Source organism: Diabrotica undecimpunctata, chromosome 5 (assembly GCF_040954645.1).
Source record: "Diabrotica undecimpunctata isolate CICGRU chromosome 5, icDiaUnde3, whole genome shotgun sequence".
NCBI classification, from domain to species: domain Eukaryota; kingdom Metazoa; phylum Arthropoda; class Insecta; order Coleoptera; family Chrysomelidae; genus Diabrotica; species Diabrotica undecimpunctata.
The window spans coordinates 145058278-145081201 of NC_092807.1; the positions used below are offsets into that span (position 1 = coordinate 145058278).

Below are 22924 nucleotides of genomic sequence, written 5' to 3' on the forward strand. Positions count from 1 at the left end.
GTAGGGATGCTTTGGTTCTTGTTTAACCCATTTAAAAGGTATACATCCTAGTATCTAGTTCTCGATGGAGGTGGAAACTGATTCATCCTTATAGTTTCTCGTCGTTATCATAAATAAAAACCAATCCCAAGGTTTTCATCACTCTGTTTATCGAAAACCCGCCCATACCAATCGTTACTTGCATGCCAACTCTCATTATTCCCCTTCACAAATTAATTCAGTCATTAATACCCTTATTTCCAGATCAATACGCCTTTGCGATGATGCAAGTAGATCCGCTGAGCTCTCTAGTTTGAAACAATCCCCCATTAAAAAAACGGCTACCGCGAAAATCACATCAATAGGAGCATCCACAGACATCAATCTCCCACTCAATCTCAAACCAAAGATAGGGATAAAGGTTGATTCGCACCACTCATTAGGCCATTCACCTGTGATGCACATCATGCTGGACATATCTAGTATTGTATATATTGCTCTCGCTCATTGCTTTCAGAGTTTTAGCTGGTATTCCATATATACTTAAGGTTTTTTAGTTTCTTAGTAGTTAAAAGCCTTCTCTACATCTGCTCGTAAAATGATTGGTTCTGCCTTTTTTGAAGTTTCTTTGTATATTCCTGAGCAGTAGTTTTTCCAGGTTTCTGCAATGCTCTCTGTCGGTTTTTACTGCTTCGTTATGATATTGAATGGCCTGAAGTTGTGGCTTGAATTCTCGGGCCAAATATTTCACTTTTTTAAACAAGTTTCACGGCTGTTTGCACGTTGCTCCAGTTCTTGACACGTTATTTATATGACTGTTTTTATATCGAAGCTCTCTTTTTTAAGATACCTTTTATTAAACCAATAACTTTATTTTCAATAAAAATTTCCTAATAGCACGCTATTATTGTTTAACATAAAGATGAGGTCAATTATTGTCTTGAAATTTTCGTCCTTAAAAAACGTTACCGGTTCTTTTCTCTAGATAAAATTTTCGTGTACACTTCAAATTTTCTTCATATTATGTATACAAATTGAAGATACAAATATAATGGTATTCAGGAAATAAGTACTCGTTCTGATATATTTTATCTCAATTTTATTTTGTGTGAAAATTTTCTTAAAATTTTGATATAATCACGTAGTTTCTAAACTATAATTTGTACAATCTTAACAAATAAGTAAATATAAAATCATCTAATTGAATTGAATCATCACAAAGTATTTTTTTAAGATAAGATTGGTTATCTTAAATATCTTGAGTACCAATTGGGCGAAATCTTATCAAGCGCAATTGATAATATTATTTCGATCAGTCAGTAAAAGTTATCAAAATCAACTGCGTCAGTGATAAAAGTGAATCAAAATGAAGGTTCTTTTGTTTATACTTGTTTTCCTTCTGTGTAGGCAAGAATGTTTAGAAACCTGTAACGATATTTTAGTTACAGACTTTTGTGTTGACGATTGCATCGCGCTTCAAACATCAACAGACTCATATTTTTACGCAGTAGATACAAAGACCTGTCTTCCGGGATGCCAGATTTATTCTGACTCGGGATATTTAAGAAAAAATTGTCCCTGTCCGCCAGCATATATGTGTGCAAAACGATGTTCGGCAAGTAATGCAGCTGTTAAAGTAACATGTAAAGTTGACGCAGACTGTTCAGCATTCCCGTGGTCAAGATGTCAAGATACTTGTGTTCCTGATATTAATAGTTGTATGGCTTATCATACAAACACTTCAGATTTCCGTTACAACAAATTCACTGCCATAAAATTTAAGCCCGCTTGTCAAGATGATGGTTACTGGAAAGCAAAGCAATGCAAAGGTGGCGTCAGTGGAAGATGTATGTGTTTTGATAAACACGGAAAAAGGTTATTTGGGGAAGCTAAATATTCTAAATCCGCAGATATGATTTGTGCTTGTAGTAGAAGAAAAGCTGAATTATTAGAAAGTGGTAGAGACTATGTATCTTTGCACTGTAACAGTTTAGGAAATTATGAAAAATTACAATGTGACAGTGGTTTGTGTTGGTGCGCGGAAGAAAAAACCGGAGATTTGGTTTCAACCATAGTACCAGAAAAAGCTATGAACAAGTTACCCTGCTATGAAGTTGCAACCACAGGCAGTCAATATTTTAAACAATGTGACAGTATTACATATGCCATGGCTAAAACTACACGTGCTCTTAAAAACCACGGTGTTACGTATATTAATTTAGGGATACGTGTGTGTGATGGAGACGGTGCTTATGGGGTGTATAACGTTAGTGAAGGTATTGCTTATTGCACGTGGAGAGACGGTTCAAAAATTAGTACATATCAAATTAATTCTGAATCAGATTTTGAAAATTTAACTTGTAGATGTGCACGCGACTACGTTCTTTACAAACATGGGCTACGATGTGAAGGTTCGGGAAATTACAGAGCGTATCAAAGTATACTAAAAGATGATACGGATTACTATTATTGTGTAGACAATGATGGATTTCAAAACTCAAACTTATTCGATAAGGCTCCTGAAAATTGTTCTATTTATTACTAAAACTCTAACGTTTAAGAAAATTTATAATATTAATAGAATATAAGCTATATTTATATTATTTATTTTATTTTAAATATATACGTACACACATATATATCTATATACCATTTTTCAAACTAAAAACGTTGCACGTCACAATTTACATAAAGTGACGTCACTTATATTTAAAATTTCCAGAACGTCAACTTTAGAGTTCAAATTTTCCTAACACAGCTAATAATACGAAACCCATACGGAACTGCTCGATCTTTCATAGACGTCAACATGGTATAATAACCAGAAAAATGTAATCATCATTATATTGGGAATTTTAGAACTTGCACATAACGAATAAAATTTGACAGTTTTTAATTACCTAGTATAGTTAAAAATGAACATACCTTTATCATTTCATGCAAAGATGACATACTACCGATGCTAGCGGGATCAGGAGAAGGTGATTTATCAGACGATTTAGGCAAGGCTGGGGGTAAATCCCTTGGTCGAGGAGGTGCAGCTCTTTTTGCTCCATTGTGGGCGGGAAAATTCGGTCTGATAGGAGTTGGATTCGAAATTTCCGGCCTCTTTCTTTCTCCGTGTTTCGGCGGCAATGGTGCAGATTTGGTTGGTATCTGTAACAGAGGATGAATAAACTCTTTCTATTACGAAAACAGAAATATTCCATTCAATTATATTCGAAGGAGATATATTTTTAAAAACGTTCTGAAACTGTTTTCTTGTGACATGTCTAAGTTAAATATTATATTTATATGGGGTTGTGCTAATAATGGAGATAAGGAAAAGCCCATGGCTAATCCGAAATTTTGTTCATATAAATCATTATCTAGTTGAAAATAAGTCAGTGTAAAGTGTTTAGTAGGAATTGAATTAATTACTTTTTTATATAGAATTTTTAAACATATACATAAAAAAAATTAAAGTTTCGAGTTCAGCAATAAAAGTGATGTTTTAGAATTTTACATCCCTTTTATGTATCTGTTGCAGTTCTCGAATCCTCGGACGGACAGATACACCGAACCAAACTCGTTCGTTCAAAAGGATCGTTTTTTCTTTTGTAAATCTTACTTGTTGTAACAACATTATCCCTGTCAAAAATACGTAATAAAACTCATTTGTAAATAAATAATTAACTTTCGGGTTGATCAAAGGCATTGACATCAATACATGATAATGTTTTTTAACAATAAGTGGTATGTACGAGTACTTAGAACTATTATTTACTTTGTGAACACATATATTAAAAATGTACAGCATACTTACCCTTTGAGGTGGAGTAGTGGCAGTACTAAATGGATTATGTTCCGGTAACTGGTCTGTACGGGTGGGCGTTAGATCTATTAACCGTTGGCGCTGGATTCCATCTCCCGGTCCCATATGACTGATATGGTTAAAGTTGGTTGGAGCTGATATAAGCTTAGATCTTCTATCGGTACTCCTGTTTGAGAAAAGGATAATTTTAATACACTAATTAAAAATATGCCAAGTATAAAAAATTGGCAAATATACAGAGTATACTTAATATTTCGTTATATATTTGTGAATATAGATAACTATTACATGACAATCTGCCAAACTAGTTAAGAAAAGTTAGAAATACATTAATTTGTATATTATGGTTAAATTTGACCTAAATATGATTAAATCGTTAGAAGATATTTTTTAAGAGGAACTTGAAATCATTATGGGTCCCATGATCCAAATATTTAGACCAAGCTATTATAATATATGATACAGTTCTAATCTCTAGCAACCTGGAACACATACAAGACTTGTTAGAAAGAACAAATATAGCTAGCAACCACTAGCATGAACACGAAAAAAAATTAAATATCTTCTTCTTAACATGCCATACACCAAAGTGCGTAGGCGACTATCTCATTACTAGAATTCTGTTCTTGGCGGCGTGACACAGCTCGCCTGTATTGTGTATTCCTGTCCATTCTTTAATATTCCTTAACCAGGATAATTGTTTGCGGCCGGCTCCTCTCCTACCTTCGATCTTCCCTTGTAGGATTAACTGTGGTATTTCATATTTTGCTCCTCTCAATATGTGCCCAAGGTAACCAATCTTGCGTTTTTTAATTAATTCAAAGAGTTCTCTTTCCACGCCGGCTCTCTTAAGGACGTCATCGTTTCGAACTCTATCCACCCAAGGTATGCGCATCATTCTTCTCAATGACCACATTTCAAATGCTTCAAGTTTGTTGATAGATGTTTTTTTCAAAGTCCACGTTTCCATGCCATAAAGCAAGATGGACCATATGTAGCACTTGACCATTCTGTAGCGTATTTCGAAATTTAGGTTTTGATTACATAGGAGCGGTCTGAATTTCACAAAAGCTTGTCTTGCCATTTGTATTCGAGTTTTTATCTCTTGTTGTGGATCCGATTGGTCATTGATTGTGGTGCCAAGGTATTTAAAAGTTTTCACGCGTTTTATGCGATCGTCACCTATGCATATTATCGGGTTTTCTGGAGGGTTTCTGCTAATGACCATATATTTCGTTTTCAAAATGTTGATTTTGAGGCCATATTTTTTACCTATGCTATTCACCCTATCAAGTAATAACTGCTGATCTTCCAAATTATCAGTTATAATCACTGTGTCGTCCGCATAGCGTACGTTGCTAATTGGTATGCCGTTCACCTTAATGCCTAATTCCGTGTCTTCTAATGCTTCCGCAAATATATTTTCAACATATAAATTAAAAAGCATCGGAGAGAGTATGCAGCCTTGGCGGACACCTTTCCGGATTTCAAATTCATCCGTGTATTGGTCTTGATCAATCCTCACCTTTGCCATTTGGTTCCAGTATAGATTCTGAATAATTCTGATCTCCTTCTGGTCCATGTTGGCCCTATGTAGTAGTTCCATCATGATATCATGTTTAACATTGTCAAAGGCCTTCTCGTAGTCGATGAAGGTGAGGTAGACATCTTTTCGTTGATCTAAACAGTTTTGTATTAAGGTGTTCAAACATAAAATTGCCTCTCTTGTTCCTAGTCCTCCCTTAAAACCGAATTGTGTTGACCTGCTAAGTTCTTCTAGTATCTTGTACATTCTTGAGTGTAATATCCTAAGGAAGAGTTTCAGCAAGTGACTCATTAAACTGATTAAGCGGTGTTCATTGCATTTTGTGGCATTAGCTGTTTTTGGGATCATCACAAAGGATGACTGCAGCCATTCTCGCGGAATGTAACCAGTATCATAAATTCTATTGAACAGCTTTACCAAGATTTCGATATTCTCCTCGTCTAGTAGTTTTATTGCTTCTATATTAATTTCATCTGGACCTGTTGCTTTATGCATCTTTGTGGTTCTGAAATATCTGATTGTTAATAAAACCGGTGTTGATGATAGTTACTATAATTCCTCCATTAGAAATAAATGATTATATCATATAAAGAATAAATAATTATTAATATCTAGGAACAACGCTAGATTGTAACCATAATCAAACCATAAATATTAACAAGCGAATCGACATGACAAGAGCTGCATTTATAAAAATGAAATAATTTCTTACTAACAGGAATCTTAATTTAGAACTGGGGATGCGAAAAGCCCGATCTTAAGCTACGTCTACTCTGTATTATTATATGGAAGTGAAGCTTATGCAGAAATCATGTGAACTAATATTTACCACCCAGAAAAAAAATTGAATATTTTGGTCATGTAATAAAGACGAAAGATATGCCCTACTCCAGCTGATCATGAAGGTAAAATCGAAGGAAAGAGCCTCATGGTTAAGGAGCCTCCTTGAATAGTATGGCTGCACCTCCATTGAGCTATTCAGGGAAGCAGCATCAAAGAAAAGAATAGCTGTAATGATTGCTAACCTCCGGAGCGAGAGGGCAACATAAGAAGAAGATTATATTATAAACAAAAGTGATATTTATTAATACTTACATGCGTTGGGTTCTATTGCCTTCTCTTAAGGAAAATCTTCTTCTCGTTTTATGAATAGTTCTCCCATCTCGGTCTAATGTAACTATGTTATCAATATTCAAAAGTTCTCCTGAAAATAATATTAGAACATAAACGAAAATAATATATGACGTGAAATAATATGGTCCTTATTATTAAAATCTGAATCCCATGTTGTATCAGCTACATGTAGGTAGGAAGCCATTCTTAATATAAGTATTCAGTGTAGGAAGTCATTCTTAATATAAGTATTCATCATACTATTTTTTGTTAGTAACGCCACTGTAAAATATTAAATAAATAATGCTGAGACACCAGATGCCCTAGAAGGGGAAAGGGAAGATACATGTTGGCCGGCAGTCCGTACTCGGAATGTGTAAAGTTTGCGATATTATATATATATATATATATATATATATATATATATATATATATATATATATATACTAAAAATAATAATAAGGGGACTTACTTTGATGAATATTGGACAAATAGAGTAGGTGTGCTAGATCGTTCAGGAAACATAAAGTCAGACTGCCACTATCGTTTAATGGTTTCGCTTTCTTAATATTAAGCGTCTGGACCCATTCTCCCGTCGCACAGTTAAATATGTCTATGTGGGTATCACTATAAACTACTAAATGTCCATCTCTATAACCTGAAAATAAAATAAACTTGATCAATTTAAGCGCAATAAGTGTGATATAACCTGTGTGATGACCTCGATCTTGTAGCAAAAAGCCATGCTTTTAGTTGAAAATTTTGAGGGTGATGTACCCTCAGAATGCTATTAAAATCGGATTTTTTTGTGTGTTTATAAGTATTATGTGTTTATGTAGTATGTGTGTATTATGTATTGTATGTTTATGTATTGTGTTTTATTTATAATTGTAGATAATGTGTTTCTGACTTTCTATTAATCCGCTAATGTTGGTATATGTTTGTTGCTGACTTCTTCTTTTATTATTTTCAACCAGGGCCTGCTACATTCTGCTGATGGATTTGCTACACATTTTTCTTCATTAAGTAAGATGAGAGATTCTTTTTTTATTGTGTCTGTTATGTCTGTTTCTTTCATGACTATTGATGCATTTTTCCATTTTACTCTGTGCTCATTGTCTTATGTTTCCATATCTGTGATTTCTCGAAGTCTCTGTTTTTTATGTATGTTTCATGCTCATTTATCTTGACACTTAGTGGTCTTGCTGTTTGTCCTACATAAAAATTGTTACATTCACAGGGTATTTCATGGATGCTGTTCTCTGATCTCTCTTCTGTGTTGCTAGGTTTGATTTTGGACAGGATATATCTCACTGTGTTGGTTGTTTTGAATATTGTTGTCATTTCTGGATTGCTTATGGTGTTTTGTTGTTTCCTTTCTTCAATCTTGTTAAATTATTTGTTTATAAATGAAAATGTTTCTTCTTTCCTGAAATGCATTTTCATTAGGGCAGGTGTTGTTGGCTCTACCATATAATGATTTAATAATTTTCTTTTTGATCTTCATGTTGTGGTTTGAGTGGTAATTTAAATAAGTGTTGGTGGTTTTCTGTTGTCTACAGATTTAACGGTCGACATATTAAAACCGCGCAACAGAATCGCTTAAAGATCTAAGAACATACGGAGTAACAAGAATCTTACCAATGATATATCACATGCACATACTGTCACTTATGAATTGATATTTTTGACAGGTGCCTTATTTCATTCGCGTAAACGAGAATGATTTCGAACATTCAAATGTAAATAGATACTAACCTATTGCTATAGGAACTGCAGGATACATAATTTCTCTATCTCTCGATCTTCGACCGTGTCTATCCACAAACGCTGCAAGAGTTCCAAATACTAAAAGGTATTCATGCCTTGGTAGTTCTATGACCCGCATAGCTTCCACAGCACTACACATTATTGTAGAATATAAAGGATTATCAGGATGCAGTAACGCTGAAATAAATAAATTACATATGTACTATGTAACAACAATAACTAATATTTTTAAAATTAACGCTAAAAGTAAATTAAATATTCACAAAAACGTAGATTCAGATCTGACAATTTTGCAATAATTAACACGTTCACGCCGCTACCAGATACATGGGTCTGGTATAAACTTTACGTTCAACCGGCACTGAAATTTGGAGATCTTGCGCTAGCGCCGACAACGATAAAATGGCTAATTATGAACTAAATATTATGATATAGGTACCTACGGAATCGTCATGATGTGCTTTATATTTTAGTTCTGTTTTAAGTTACCGGATGCCAGCACCTGGTAACGTCCCACAAAGAAATTTTTTACGCTACGGGATTTACCAGAACTCCGTATCTGGTTATTAGTGTTATAGTAAACATTGTACAAAACTGTTGTTTTTTTATTAAAATCCATAAAAATGTCGTCTAGAGGCGAAAAAATGGTTAAAATGGTGCTAAACAAGCACCAAAATGCTTGGATACAAACTGAAAGTGAATCTGATAGTGATCCATTTGAAAACTTGTCTGATGAAGATCCTGAATACATTCCTAGTGAAGATAGCGACAATTCTGATGGGGACGAATCCATATATTTGAACGAAGAAGTATCCAGTGACCTAGAAACTGATAATTATGAATCGGAAAAAAAAATTGGTAAGAAGAAAAATGAATCTTATAATTTGATTCTCATTATCTTTATTTTTAGGTGATGCTGAGGAAGATGTATGGACTGACATTCAGGAAATAGATAAATTAGATTTTGATGAATATCCTACAGATTCTAAAATAAATATTCAATGTGAAAATATGAGCCCGTTGGATATTTTTTGTCTATTTGTCACAGATGAAATTTTGGAATTAATTGTTCAAGAAACCAATAGATATGCAGAACAAGAAATTGGTGTACACAGTATCAAACAAAAATCTAACAGTAAGTGGGTTCCGACTAATAAAGAAGAAATTAAAAAATTCTTTAGTATCGTGATCTGCATGGGATTCGTGAAGGTCCCTAGTATTCGATTATATTGGTCCAAAAATGACCTTTATAACAATAAGTTTATCTCCTCAGTTATGACTAGGGACAGATTTTTGTTAATTCTACGGTATCTATATTTTCAAAATAACGACGGTATACTAGAAAGCAACGATAAATTATACAAAATCAGACATGTTTTAGACTTACTTAATGACATGACTCCAGGACGGAATGTAGTCATAGACGAAAGTATTGTACCATGGCGTGGTCGTTTGAGTATGCGGCAATATATAAAAAACAAACGCCATAAATATGGCGTTAAATTATATAAACTATGTACCGTCAGTGGATATACATATAAAGTGATGGTTTACTGTGGAAAAGAAAACAATATGATAAACAAAAGCCATTCTCAGAAAGTTGTGCTGACCTTAATGAATAGCTTGTTAGATGCCCGACGAACTTTATATGCTGATAACTTTTATTCGGGCATTCCTCTTGCAAAAGATCTATTAGATCGCCAAACTTTTTATTGTGGGACTCTTAGAAGCAATCGGAAAGGTATTCCAAAGGGAATAGTTCAAAAGAAACTAAAGAAAAATGAAATAATTGGCATCAAAAATTACGACAATATAAAGGTAATCCGTTGGCAAGACAAGAGATCGGTATTAATGTTATCCAGTAAACCTGAGCATACCCTAAACTTCTGCACTACGGGCAAGAAAAAGAGATCAAAACCAAGGGAGGAACCAGTGGAATATATTTTTAAACCGCAAGTTATCCAAGACTACAACAAAGCTAAAAAAGGTGTAGATTACAGTGACCAAATGGCAGCTTATTATTCTTCCTTACGAAAAGGTCTTAAGTGGTATCGTAAGGTAGTCTTCGAACTAATCTTGGGTGCTACAATAATCAACAGCTGGATTATCTATAATAAAACAAACATCGAAAAAAAGATACCAATGCTAACATTTCGTGAACAGTTAGCATTACAACTTTCAAATCAAAATGAGTGTATTTCTGAAACCAACTTATCAAAACGAAAACATTATCTGCAACGAGAAGAAGGTCCTGGTAGAAAACGTAGACGAAATTGCGTTGATTGTTACAAGAAGTTGAGACAGACTATGAAAAGTAAGGAAGCTGACAAGAAGGTGACCAAAGTAAACACTTTTTGTGAAAATTGCGAAAAGAAACCGGCTTTGTGCTTAACTTATTTTAATGATAGACATATCTAATTATTAATTACTATTTTAATTATTATATATTTTTGTACACTTTAATATTACTTCAAATAAAAATTGATCATTTTATTTATTTTTTAAAAGTAACATATTTCAAATTGCCACATAAGTATCAGTATATTTTTTATATACCGTAAATACTTTACCGGACATCGGAATCTGGTGCTATGTCTGCCAGAAATGGATTAGAGTGTTTACTATGAGATTCAAGGCAGTGTTAGATTCAAGGTAATTTCAAATATAAAGTCACAGAAACCATTTATTTATAGATATGTTTACCAGACCCATAGGTCTGGTATCGTCCGAACAGTAGACAGTGTTACCAGATACAGGGATCTGGTAACGTCAATAAATGTTATTGACAAATTTAATGCCGTCGTAATATAATAACAAAACTTGTTATATTTATCCTAAATAAACTATAGTCAACTAACATATTGGCGAATAAACTCAAAGATTTTTGCCAATACATCACAACAGTACTTTAGGCAAAAAATGTTTACAATACAGTGGTGTATTTTAATTATTTTAATTTCAATTTGTAATTGTCCGTCTTTAAAAAAAAATTAAAAATAGATAACAGGTTGCTGAGGGATTTTATGGTGGCTAAATTACCAAAAACAACAATAGGTTGACTGAAGAGGAAATAGAAATATCAAAACAAATGCATTTTAAATTCAAAATGTGGTTAATTCCTATTAAAAACAGCAAATAACATAAAAATGCCCCAAGAAAATGGCTTCAAATGACTGTTTAAAGTCGGATCCCAATCCAATTGAGCTTATTTGGGCATCCTTAAGCAATATGTAGTACTAGTTTTTTATTATAAGATGTTAAACATTTATGCAATGAATTTTTTTTCGTTGTGGTAAACGAAACCACCAACAAAAGAAGTGATGACAAAGGAAGAAATAAATATTGAGGAGGAAGTGGTAAAGGAAGCAGTATAGAAATTAAAAAATAGAAAATCACCAGAAGAGGATAGAATGCCGAACGAACTCCTCAATTACGGAGGACCAGATCTGACCAAACAACTATTAAAACTATTCCAAAAAATAATACTTAGTCCATAAGAATGGAGGAAGCATTTTAATACCTCTCTTCAAAAAGGGGGCAACCGGTCTGGTACGGACAACAACCTACTGAACACAACACTAACATTAAAAACTAAAATGATAAACAAATTTCCCATCAATAAAATGGTACAGTTGCTGCTAACATGGTCTTAAATGGGAAAAATACTCTTGACTTGAAATCAATGATAGATACAGCAATAAATCAAATTATTATAATTCTTGAAAATAACAATGATTCAGACGATGATTTTATCGTTAGTTATGACAGTGAAAATGGCGAATCCGATGATAGTGATTCATAAAAATCGATTGTAAGCAAATATTTTAACCCGCCAATCAGAAAAATTGAATTATTTTGATATATGAGTGTAAAACGATAAATTTATTTCCAATAATATATAAAACCTTAAAAATATATGAATAATTAAAATTTCTACGCGGAGTGTACGTGCGTTTCTTCTCCCACTTGCTTACTTCCACCACGATCGCCGTTGTTTGTTTGTGCATTTCAGAGATAAAGTGAAAACAGTACTAAACAATCCATGTAGCAGTATGCAGAATGATTTAAAAATCAAAATCTTTCGTAAATAAGAATTTATACTTACATATTAACTGTTGATCACCACTTTGAATATTGTAAACGGTAAACGACGATGGTGATCCAACACATAATCGACCATCCGATAATAGTTGAAGAGACTGTACAATGACTGGCAAACCAATTTCCCGTACTCTCTGGTGCCTCGTTTTCGTACGAGTTATTTCATAAATAATAATTACTGAAGAATTCTGTTGAAAGATACATAAAATTAATTATGGTTTATGGTTAAAATATTATAATTAGTTTTAGATACTATTGATGATTATCCTAGTTTAGTATGAGATATATTTGTTACGATTTATTTTTTATATTTAATTTTACACATCAAATTCTTGCATTCCAAATAAAGTTAATTGTTCTAAGAAGCAAATGAATCCTATGGCTTTTGTTCAGAATATAAAGGCTACACAAAAGCACTATAAAAAATAAATTATTCTATACCTATAAGTAAAATAAACATTCTTCATTCAAGATCAAGGTAGGTATGTGTTAGATGAAAGCCCTTAATTAGCTTATTTATCTAGGCCTATCCTCCTAATTTTGCTAGTAAGCGGTTTTTGAGATAATTGAAAAAGCCACTTACTAACCTATCTGCGAAGTATTGATATCCAACTAAACCACAGTACCATAATTGTAGAAAGTGGCTCATATATTCAATGTAGACCTTTGCCGGTTTGAGGGAAAAGGAAATCGACGAGTCCAAGGCGTGTGGTTTTTATTAAAAAAACTAATCAGGATTTTAGAACGAATTGAATGTCATAAAAATTATTTTCTTATTTTATAGATGCCTTAGATGAAGAAAACCAATCCTTGTTTAATATATTTTTGGGGAAAAGCCTTTATCCGTTTAAATTAATAAATTTATGACTAATTCAAGGATTAAATTTAATTCTTATTGTCAAATGAGATTTAATGGCATGGGATAAAAAGGGGTCGTCTTGTATCTTGTCGCACAGGTAAAATTGAATTATTTAAACAATTCTTGGTACGAAGCAGTACTAGTAATAAATGGGTCACTTTAACTGAATATTTATTTCCATAAAATAAAAAAAAATATGTTCAAATAAAAACTAACATTATACATAATCTAATCTGAGCCATCTATGTCATCTTTAGATTCATCAGTAGTATCTTCTCCTAATTCACAACTACTGGATCCATGGTAATTTCAATGAAGTTATCAAGGTTCCACATATACTGCTCTTCTTTCACTAGATGCTCGATACATTTTATCCACGACTGTAAGATCACACTGCAGAAAGCACTATTAATCAGATTTTTTACATAATTGAATTTGAAAGTAACATTGTTCCTTGCTATTTCATTATTATTTGAGCCCGTAACAATAACAGACCCTGGTTCGATTTTTAACATAATATCTGAAAACCATTTTTCATAATAGTCTGCATCCATTTCCTCATGGTAATATCCAGCCTTTTTAGAAACAAACGCATTTAAACCTCCTTCAACAAATCCTGAGTCGCTATCAACATGGCTAATAATAAGTACTATTCCTTTTCCTCTTTCTCTTAAAATACCTTTAAAATCCATTTAACGTAAAGTACGTAACAAAACACGTCTTGATATGTTTGGAATATTTTCATTAGATTTAAAGAGAAGAACCAATTTTTTTGTAGGTCGTAATTCCTTTTTGAAATAAAATTCAAGTACTGCACGACGAATGGCCTGTTTGGTTGTATCATCCAATTTTATTTGTTTCCTTCCTCTTGTTTCAACCTTCAAAGTATTATTATCGTTTGTTTTAATTATTCTGTACACACTAGCTTCGGAAACTTTTGTCAAAATACTACTACATAATCTACATCGCTTTCATTCATATTTTGTTCTCTGGTTTTAAGTCCTTCAAACACATTTTCGATCATAGTTTTTTCTTCGGGTGTTAAATTGTGACGGTTCTTTTTGATATACGGTTCACTATACTACTGTCCGTCATATTTATTATTTGTCACCAAATTGAATTAAACTAAATTACTCACAATTCACAAAAAGTAAACGTAAAAGCTTCTTCACTAACAATAATACTACAAACAATTCTGTTCTCTGGTTTATGAAACCCCTGTCAGTGCGCTTATGAAACCGACGTACAGATAACAGACAATAAAATCGCTACCCGAACAATGGCGTTGTTGCCAGTTGCATCGCCGTAATTTGCAACAATGTTGTTGATCGCAGACATTATCTACTGTTAGAGAAAGATATAAACTACAACATTGTAGATAACTTCAAGTTGAATCATACACGTCGACAACGTTAAATTTTTGAACAACATTTTAACAGTTTCAAAATAGAGCAGCCAAATTATTGAAATTGATTTCATGTAAAATGAGATCACTTCTATCTCAACGCATATTCTTTGAACAGTCAGAAGGTTTTTGTAAATTTTTAAGAGATTAAACAGATTCTGCAATAATATACGAATTTGTTTATTAAATATTAATTAAATTTTCTCCTTTTGTCGGAACAAAAATATTTTTCTCTATAGGGTAAACGTCCAATTTTACTATCCTACAAAAATCATTAAAACATGAGTCACTTGCTACAATTGTGATATTTGATTGTAGTGATTATGAAATTAATCTAATCTTTAATATCTGGATCGTAAATTCAGATGTCCTACCTGTTTTTTAATTGACACGCAAAGACAAAACGTCAATGGGGCACGTAGCACAGGCCCGACAGTAAGAACAGAACAACCCTTACTTTCAGTAACCTTAATCCATTCAACTTCATCGCCATCTAATGCCCTTATAGGCACTAACCTCACTTGTCTTTGTTTACCGCTCACAACCACGAGCAAATGTTCTTCGCTAATATACTCCAATTGGAAAATTTTCTTCCCATCACCTATTTTAGCCACTTCTGTTCGATCTAAATCTATACAATACATACCATCCTCGGTACCTAGAACTGCAAAAAAATCTTGTTATGTTTGAGAACATTTATGTAATACTTAGTTTATATATACACAGCGTCTCTACCTTAATTTGGCAAGATATGGAAAACTTTTTTATTATTAATTTTACAAAAAAAGTTATTCCCCATAAAACGTTCTGTTGGTCTAAAACCTAAGATACACACATCACCTATCAAACTTGTCCCTTTCAATACGGGTAATAATTGTTCTATCACGAAAGTTTTTCAGTACCCTTCTGAATAGCCGGAGTAATACCCTGAACTAGTGATGTAACGAATGTCATTTTTTTAACATTCGCGAATGCGAATATATGCCACCGACATTCGCGAATACGAATGCGAATAGTTAGTTTTTTTTTTTTTAATTTGGCAATTTTAATTGTCTCCGGCACTGCCTGCAGTCTTATTTGCGTTAGGTGTGTAGTTAGATAAGTTCAGATAAATTTAGTAATTCAGCAATTTTCAGAACAATTATACAAATCATGTACTGTATTACATTACAGTGTAGTGTACATTATACGTATCTTGTTCCGAAAATTGCTGAATTAATAAATTTATCTGAACTTATCTAACTGAAGTCGAACTGTTTATGTTTGTTTGTTTAAACTCTTTACATAAAAACACATAGACTATTTTTTAGTTTAAATAATTCTTAGCTTTTTCAAGATGATTGTCTGAACAAATTCCCCTTCGTTGGCTCAGTGAAGATGTTCGTTCAGTTGTAATGGAAACACCAAATAATAGTAGCAGAGTTTATTGATGAGACGTATACTATGGGTGTTGACCCGGGATTACTTTGAGTAGAGACTGATGAAGTTGATCGTTGAAGACTATCAAGTTTGTTGAGTGAATATTGATTGAATGCTTCTCTAGGCAAGAGAGTTTTATATAAGTTTTAATTGGGTCAATATATACGCGGATCTCGCGTGATATGTGTATCTAATTTATGTAAATTGTTTAACTTTTGTCAGCACTTTTGACTGATGTCCAAATTATATTATTGATAATTGACCAAATGTGTATGTAACCTAATTAACTACGTGTGTGTATTTAATAACAAATAAATTCATTCGGTCTACTGGGTGATAAAATTATACTGTCCAATTTCGGATATGAATTTTGAAGATTTGACATTGGACATTGTCTAAAATTAAAAATTCAGGAAAATAAAAGTTTCAGAGAATAATTTGTTTTTGTTTGTTTACATTGCATCATTTATTTTTTGTTTTCTAATTTTATAGTTTTCTAAGCTTGTAAAATAAAGTGACTTTTCTTAATAAAAAAACAGAGAAGTGAATGGATTTTTATTTTATTAACCTAATCTTCAAATTCTTTTTTTTATACATATTCATATTCGCAAAACATTCGCACACATTTCGCGAATGCGAATATGCAACAATATGCGAATATTCGCGAATGCGAATATTTGTTACATCACTACTCTGAACACATTCTTTAATGATTCTTTAGAAATGAACAAAATCTATTTTTGAAGATACATATTTTCCTGTAGGTAACCCCACAAGAAAAAATCGCGTGGCGTCAAATCTAGAGACCGGGGAGGCCAAAAAATTTCAGAAACCCGATGCATAACTCTTCCATTAAAACGATTTTTCAAGGTATTGTGTTACATCTAACCTACTCTTACATACTTAATACATAAAAAATCGTTTTATTCCATACCTATTCTGTCGGGATCAATAATTGCCCCACTCAACGCGTTTCTTAATAACGTCAGAGACGTATCAATAAGTTCTCTAGCAACAAGAACTGTGGTATTCGGAAGATTATTTCTTTTCATTATCCTATGAAGTTCGGCTAATGCTACAACCCACTTGTTCTTCTCTGCTTCTGTATCAGCTAACATTAATGTTGAATTTCTAGGTCCAGGTGGCTCCATCAAGGATGTTGTTATCTGTAAAATATTTATATTATTTAGAAATGTATTTCTTTCTTAGAACAAACTTCTCAACTACATATTCTAATTCTAAAATTAACCAGACTCCAATTTTTAACTATCAACAGAGTGTAAATGTGAATAATTATAGTATTGAGGTCTCTGACATAATTGATAGTGTTTTAAAGATGCCTTGGAAATTATCGCTTGGACCTGATTGTTTGCCAGCTTATGTTCTCAAGCATTGCATTTTCACTCTTGTAAAACCTATCTGCTTCTTATTTAATTCCTCATTGAGTACCGGCATCTTTCCTGATCTTTGGAAGACTAGTTATCTAACACCAATTTTCAAATCTGGTAATAAAAATGATGTTGAAAATTATCGAGCGGTTTGTAACCAATCTGTATTACCCAAACTTTTTGAGTGTCTTGTAAATAACTTTTTGACTTTCTAAAGGTAAGTGTACATGCACGAACTTAATATTGTATACGAATTTTATAGCTAATTCAGTGGAACAGAAGGGTCAGGTTGACGCTATCTACACAGACTTCTCAAAAGCCTTCGATCGAGTTAACCATGATCTGCTTATTGCTAAATTAAATGGCTATGGATTTGGAGGTAAAATAATTGAGTGGATAGGTAGTTATATATCTGGCAGATGTCAGTATGTTAAATATGGAAATTGTTTATCTCAACGAATATCTGTAACCTCAGGAGTTCCTAAGGGGTCTCATATTGGACCTCTCTTATTTAATATATTTGTAAATGATATATCCTCAGTGATTAAAAATAGTAAATTTCTAATGTTTGCTGATGACCTTAAAATATTTCGAATAGTTAATGACCTAGTTGATGCCTCTTTGTTACAGAATGACATTAAAAGCTTAGCTAGTTGGTGTGAGGTAAACATGCTATACTTAAATATACAAAAATGTTTTAAAATTACTTTTGGAAGAACAAGAGAGTTTGTAAATTATGAGTATTGTATAAATAATGTACCTTTAGAGGCACGTCATAATATTAAAGATTTAGGTATAAATTTTGATTCTAAACTAACTTTTAAATATCACATTAACGAATCTTCAGCTAAAGCTTTAAAAAGTTGGGATTTATTCTTAGAAACTGTAATCAGTTTTCAGTACAAACTTTAAAAATGTTATACTGTAGTTTAGTTCGATCAGTTTTGGAGTATGGTTCTCTCATTTGGTCTCCTTCATATAACAGTGACATCTACAGTATCGAGAGAGTTCAAAATAAATTCTTGAGGGTATGTGCTTACAAAATTGGTTTTATTAGACATCAATACACATATGATGATATACTGTCAATACTAAATATCCAATCACTACATGATAGAAGATGTCAAGCGGATTTATGTTACCTCTTTAAAATTATAAATGGATATGTTCAAGATCCAGAGTTACTAAGTTTAATAAATTTTAATGTTAATACTAGAAGAACTCGTAACACTGAGATTTTCAACATTCCATTCCACACTACGAATTATGGCCAAAATGAACCCATTACAAGAATTTTACGAACTGCCAATGAGCACAGCAATAGTTTAGAGTTATTTGGAATATCTACAGCAACATTTAAGAAATCATTTGAGAGATTTTGAGCATTGTTTAATAACTTAAGGTACTACTTTAATTGAATTTTGTTTGATTTTAATTTTGGTTTGTTTTTTATTAACGCAACCTATATATAAGCTTTGTAAAGTTGACGTCATATTTCTGTAAAAATGGTATATCCGTTAATTAAATAAATAAATAAATAAATAAATAAACAAATATAGGTAGATAGATCAACAACAGATACAATTTTCATCATAAGGCAACTGATGAAAAAAATATAAATAAAGAAATAAACGTCCATATGGTATTCATTTATCTTGCTGCTTGTGCAGTGACATTCATTGCTGCTTAATTCATGTTGATAATGTGGTGTTAGTAGGAAACAATGAAAGGGAATTAGAACAAAACCTGATGACAAACTTTCGAAGAAAAAGTTTTAGTTAGACAAAAACAAAGTATCCAGAATGTTCATTTAAAGAAGAGTTACTATTTACAAATAGGATAACTTTAAAATAAATAAGTACAATACACTACAAATAAGCAGAAACATTATACAGTAAGCGCCCACGTTAGTAGACACACGGGTAGCTAATTGCTAGACTTATTTGATGCACTGGGCTAATCCGGCCCGTTCTCACATGTGATTTTCAGCCGTCGCTCACAGATGGCGCCGCATGGCGTTTCATTTGCGGCTGATTTCTACTAAGAAGCACGTTGGTAGCGAAACTATTCAAAATTGTTTTCCCATACAAAAAACACATTTTTAATTATAGAATATTCAGTTGCGGAAAAAGTTCAGAAAAATGGTATTACCAAGGTAATACTCTTCGACAAATTCAAGAACTACTTACCGGTATATTTGAGGACCGTCCAACTCCTGCATTAAAAACGGTATCGCGTGTAATTAATAATTTTGAAATGCAGGGATGCGTCAACCTTCGCAGTCACAAGCGTGATATTTATTTGATGAAAATTGGGAACGAAAACAAATGATAATTTGTGCGTGTGTCAATGAAAATCCTACAATTTCCTGCAATGAAGTTGTTGAGGTAGTGTGCATAAGTACGACTACAGTTAGAAGAGATTGAAGAAAAATGGTTATCGATCAATAATCAAAAAAAAGTCATGAAATATTTCCCGAGGACAATATTCGACACATGAAGTTTTGTGAAGCGGTAATGGAAAAGGCTAACCCTGACGACAATTTTCTCAAACAATATTTTCTTTACGGATGATTCAACATTTCCAGTACTTTTTTTTTGCCCTTTTCTCTATTCGGATTGCCGAATATAGGCCTCTCCTAATTCTCGCCATTCGGTACTAAACCATTTCCAGTACTAAACCGTCATAATTCATCCCGCGTACGTTATCGGCCTCGGGAAAATCTACATAGTTTTTTCGAAGTGCGAATACAGTATGCCTGAAAGTTAAACGCACGGGTGAAATTTTGGGAGATAATATAATTGGACTATTTTTCAGAGACATAACTAAAGCAAAGTATTTGGACCTACTATAGCCACAAATCGTTCCGGAAATCCGTAGAATCGCTGGCTACAGATTTGATAACATCTGGTTACAACAAGATGGGTGCCCTGCACATAACAATGCTTTGGTGTGGCAATATTTAGATATTACCTTCCTAAATCTTCTAATACGCAAAAGACAAGAAACTATGTTGTGGCCAGCGAGATCACCGGATATATCACCCAATAATTTTTCTTATGGAAACACATCAAATCATTCATGTATGATCATGACAGGGCTACTGATTTGGAAGAACTTAAATTAAAAATTAAAATATTTTATATACGAGTCGCCGTCTCGTGGCGCTTCTTCCGTGAGGATCGCCTCGGCATTTTACTATAGAGAAAAAGTAATATAACGCCGGTATAGCAGCTTCGCTTCAAAAAGTACTACACTAGGCGGTACTGTATGTAGACCATAGCGAAGCTTCATATTATGTTTTCTGTATTTTTAAATTTTAAATATTATTTTTAAAATTGAATAAAAAATTGTTACGAACATGCATTCGACGTAACTGTTGCATCTCGAGAACGATGATGGAACTTCTTAAAGGTTCCGGATGTCTCGACCGGGGGAGAGATCGAGCTGTCAAACAAGCGAAATAGAGGTGGACTATTATACATTAATCCAGTACATAATAACTTTTATATATAAGCAGGGCTTTATGTGTTAAACTTAGTTTATAAGATATTATCGCGATGTAAACTTATAAATAAATATATTTATATAAATTAGAACCGCCCGTTATTTAAAAACGTTACAGTTGGTGTCAGGTGTGGAGTTTAAAAATAAATTCAGCAGTGACTTAAACGTTTGGAAAGTATTGTTCGTCGGGAACATCCGCGTAGTTCGGTAGTGATCTTTGTAAAAAAAGAACATTTAAAAAGTACGTGTGTGCCTGACCAAAGATGCGATTTAAAGAACTTTCAGTAAAACAATTGCGTGAGCAAGTAGAAGAACGCAATGAAGACTGCAGCGGGCCCAAGAAGATTCTCCAAGAACGACTGAAGAATGTTCTCAACAAGAATGAAGATGACCGAGAGACATTCCAGTTTCAATCAACAGAAGAAACAGTTTTAAGAAAAATTAATGAGAAATTTGAAAATATCTCGCAAATGATTGAAGAAACTTCTAGAAAGAATGATGAAAGATTCGATGAAATCGAGAAGCAGCTAGAAAAAATGACGAGAAATTTGAAAATGTTTCTAGAAGATTCGACGAAATATGTAGTTAGAACAATGAGAACTTTGAAGAAGTTTCTAGAACATTCGATAAGGTAGAAGAGAAGATCAAACAGCTAGAGAACTGTTTGAGCAAAGAATTGTATTATTTATTTTTTATTTTAATTGCACGACACGTGTAATTTTAATAAACACGTGCTGAATCTATAGATGATTCCAATAAACAGATGATTTAAATAAACAAAAAAAGACCGTGACACTTGAGGAGTACCGACAGAAGTGAATACTTCTTATAGCGTGTTATTACTATCTAGGTTAAAGAAATTGTATGTCTGCTTAGTACTGAATTGGTAATATTTTTTATAATAATACGACACATTTAAGTTCTTTAAAATTTTGTTTATAGAAAATCGTATATATTTTCATTATTATAGGGTATAGGGAGGGTATATTAATTAATTTGCATTAAAAACTTTACATTCGTAAATACTTACCTATAAACAACTACAGTATTGTGCGAATTAATGTGAATAGAGATCAAAATTCAGTTTTCATAGGTTGACACACCTGCTGTGCCTATTCTGTCAATTGTTTTGTCAAAAAAAACAACATAACCTCAAAACCTTATTAGTATATTATTCATAACACGTGCTTTGTGTTTTATATCATTATTATATTTTGTTGTATCTCAGGTTATGTGCAAGTTGGTGTTATTTTCATTGATTTAACTGTGCAATCAGGTTTAACTTTTTAATATGGATATCACTCCTAGGAAAAGAGAAAGAATCATAACACTTAGTGAGCATACACCAATGACTCAGAGGGACATTGCAAAGGAGTGTTGTGTAAGTTTCGGTGCAGTAAACAAAATAATTAAACAAAAAAAGAAAACAGGGTCAGTTGAAGTGCAGCTGAAAGGAAAATGTGGAAGAAAACGGAAGACTACTCCTCGAGATGAGGCCTTTCTTTTGCGCGATAGCAAACTTCATCCCAGAAAAACAAGTTATGACCTCCAGCAAGATTTAGAAAAGGATGGAATAAAGATTCACGACTCAACGGTACGCAGATGTCTCTTAGAAGGAGGGAGAATAGCCGTGAGATCGCAAAAGAAACAACTTCTGACAGCGCCTATAATGAAAAAAAGACTAAATTGGGCAAAAAATACGCTCATTGGAATGCAGAAGATGTAAGATGGAGAAAAGTGTTATTTTCTGATGAGACCCACTTCCTAGTGCAGGGCCAGTGATCAAAATTCGTACGAAAGACAGCCAATGAGTCACTTTCAGCTAGCCATATTAACCAAACAGTTAAACATCCCACCAAAAAAATGTTCTGGGGCTGTTTTGCATACTCAGGAACTGGCACTCTTATTCCTATTGAAGGTACGATGAACAGTGAAAAGTACAAAGCCATGCTAGGGCAACGATTAACTGTAGAGCTTGACAAACTATAGGCCGAAGGGACTGCAATTTTTCAACAAGATTCAG

At 33.0% G+C, this 22924-nt stretch overlaps 2 protein-coding genes across 5 annotated transcripts in view; one reads left to right on the forward strand and one right to left on the reverse strand.

Moving 5' to 3' along the window:
• The window catches only part of gek (serine/threonine-protein kinase gek), a 126544-nt gene that overhangs the window by 3900 nt on the left and 99720 nt on the right, over nucleotides 1-22924 (reverse strand). For all 4 annotated transcript variants that reach the window (XM_072532944.1, XM_072532941.1, XM_072532942.1 and 1 more), the window contains 8 exons: nucleotides 16941-17172; nucleotides 14962-15251; nucleotides 12328-12511; nucleotides 8211-8399; nucleotides 6925-7110; nucleotides 6435-6543; nucleotides 3785-3959; nucleotides 2905-3135 (listed from right to left, as the gene is read on the reverse strand). In XM_072532944.1, the coding sequence (XP_072389045.1) occupies nucleotides 2905-3135; nucleotides 3785-3959; nucleotides 6435-6543; nucleotides 6925-7110; nucleotides 8211-8399; nucleotides 12328-12511; nucleotides 14962-15251; nucleotides 16941-17172 (1596 nt within the window). The remainder of the gene's footprint in view (nucleotides 1-2904; nucleotides 3136-3784; nucleotides 3960-6434; nucleotides 6544-6924; nucleotides 7111-8210; nucleotides 8400-12327; nucleotides 12512-14961; nucleotides 15252-16940; nucleotides 17173-22924) is intronic.
• LOC140441936 (uncharacterized) lies at nucleotides 1280-2616 on the forward strand. Its single transcript, XM_072532945.1, has one exon. It carries the CDS (start codon nucleotides 1346-1348, stop codon nucleotides 2522-2524), a length of 1179 nt encoding a protein of 392 aa, XP_072389046.1. The 5' UTR covers nucleotides 1280-1345; the 3' UTR covers nucleotides 2525-2616.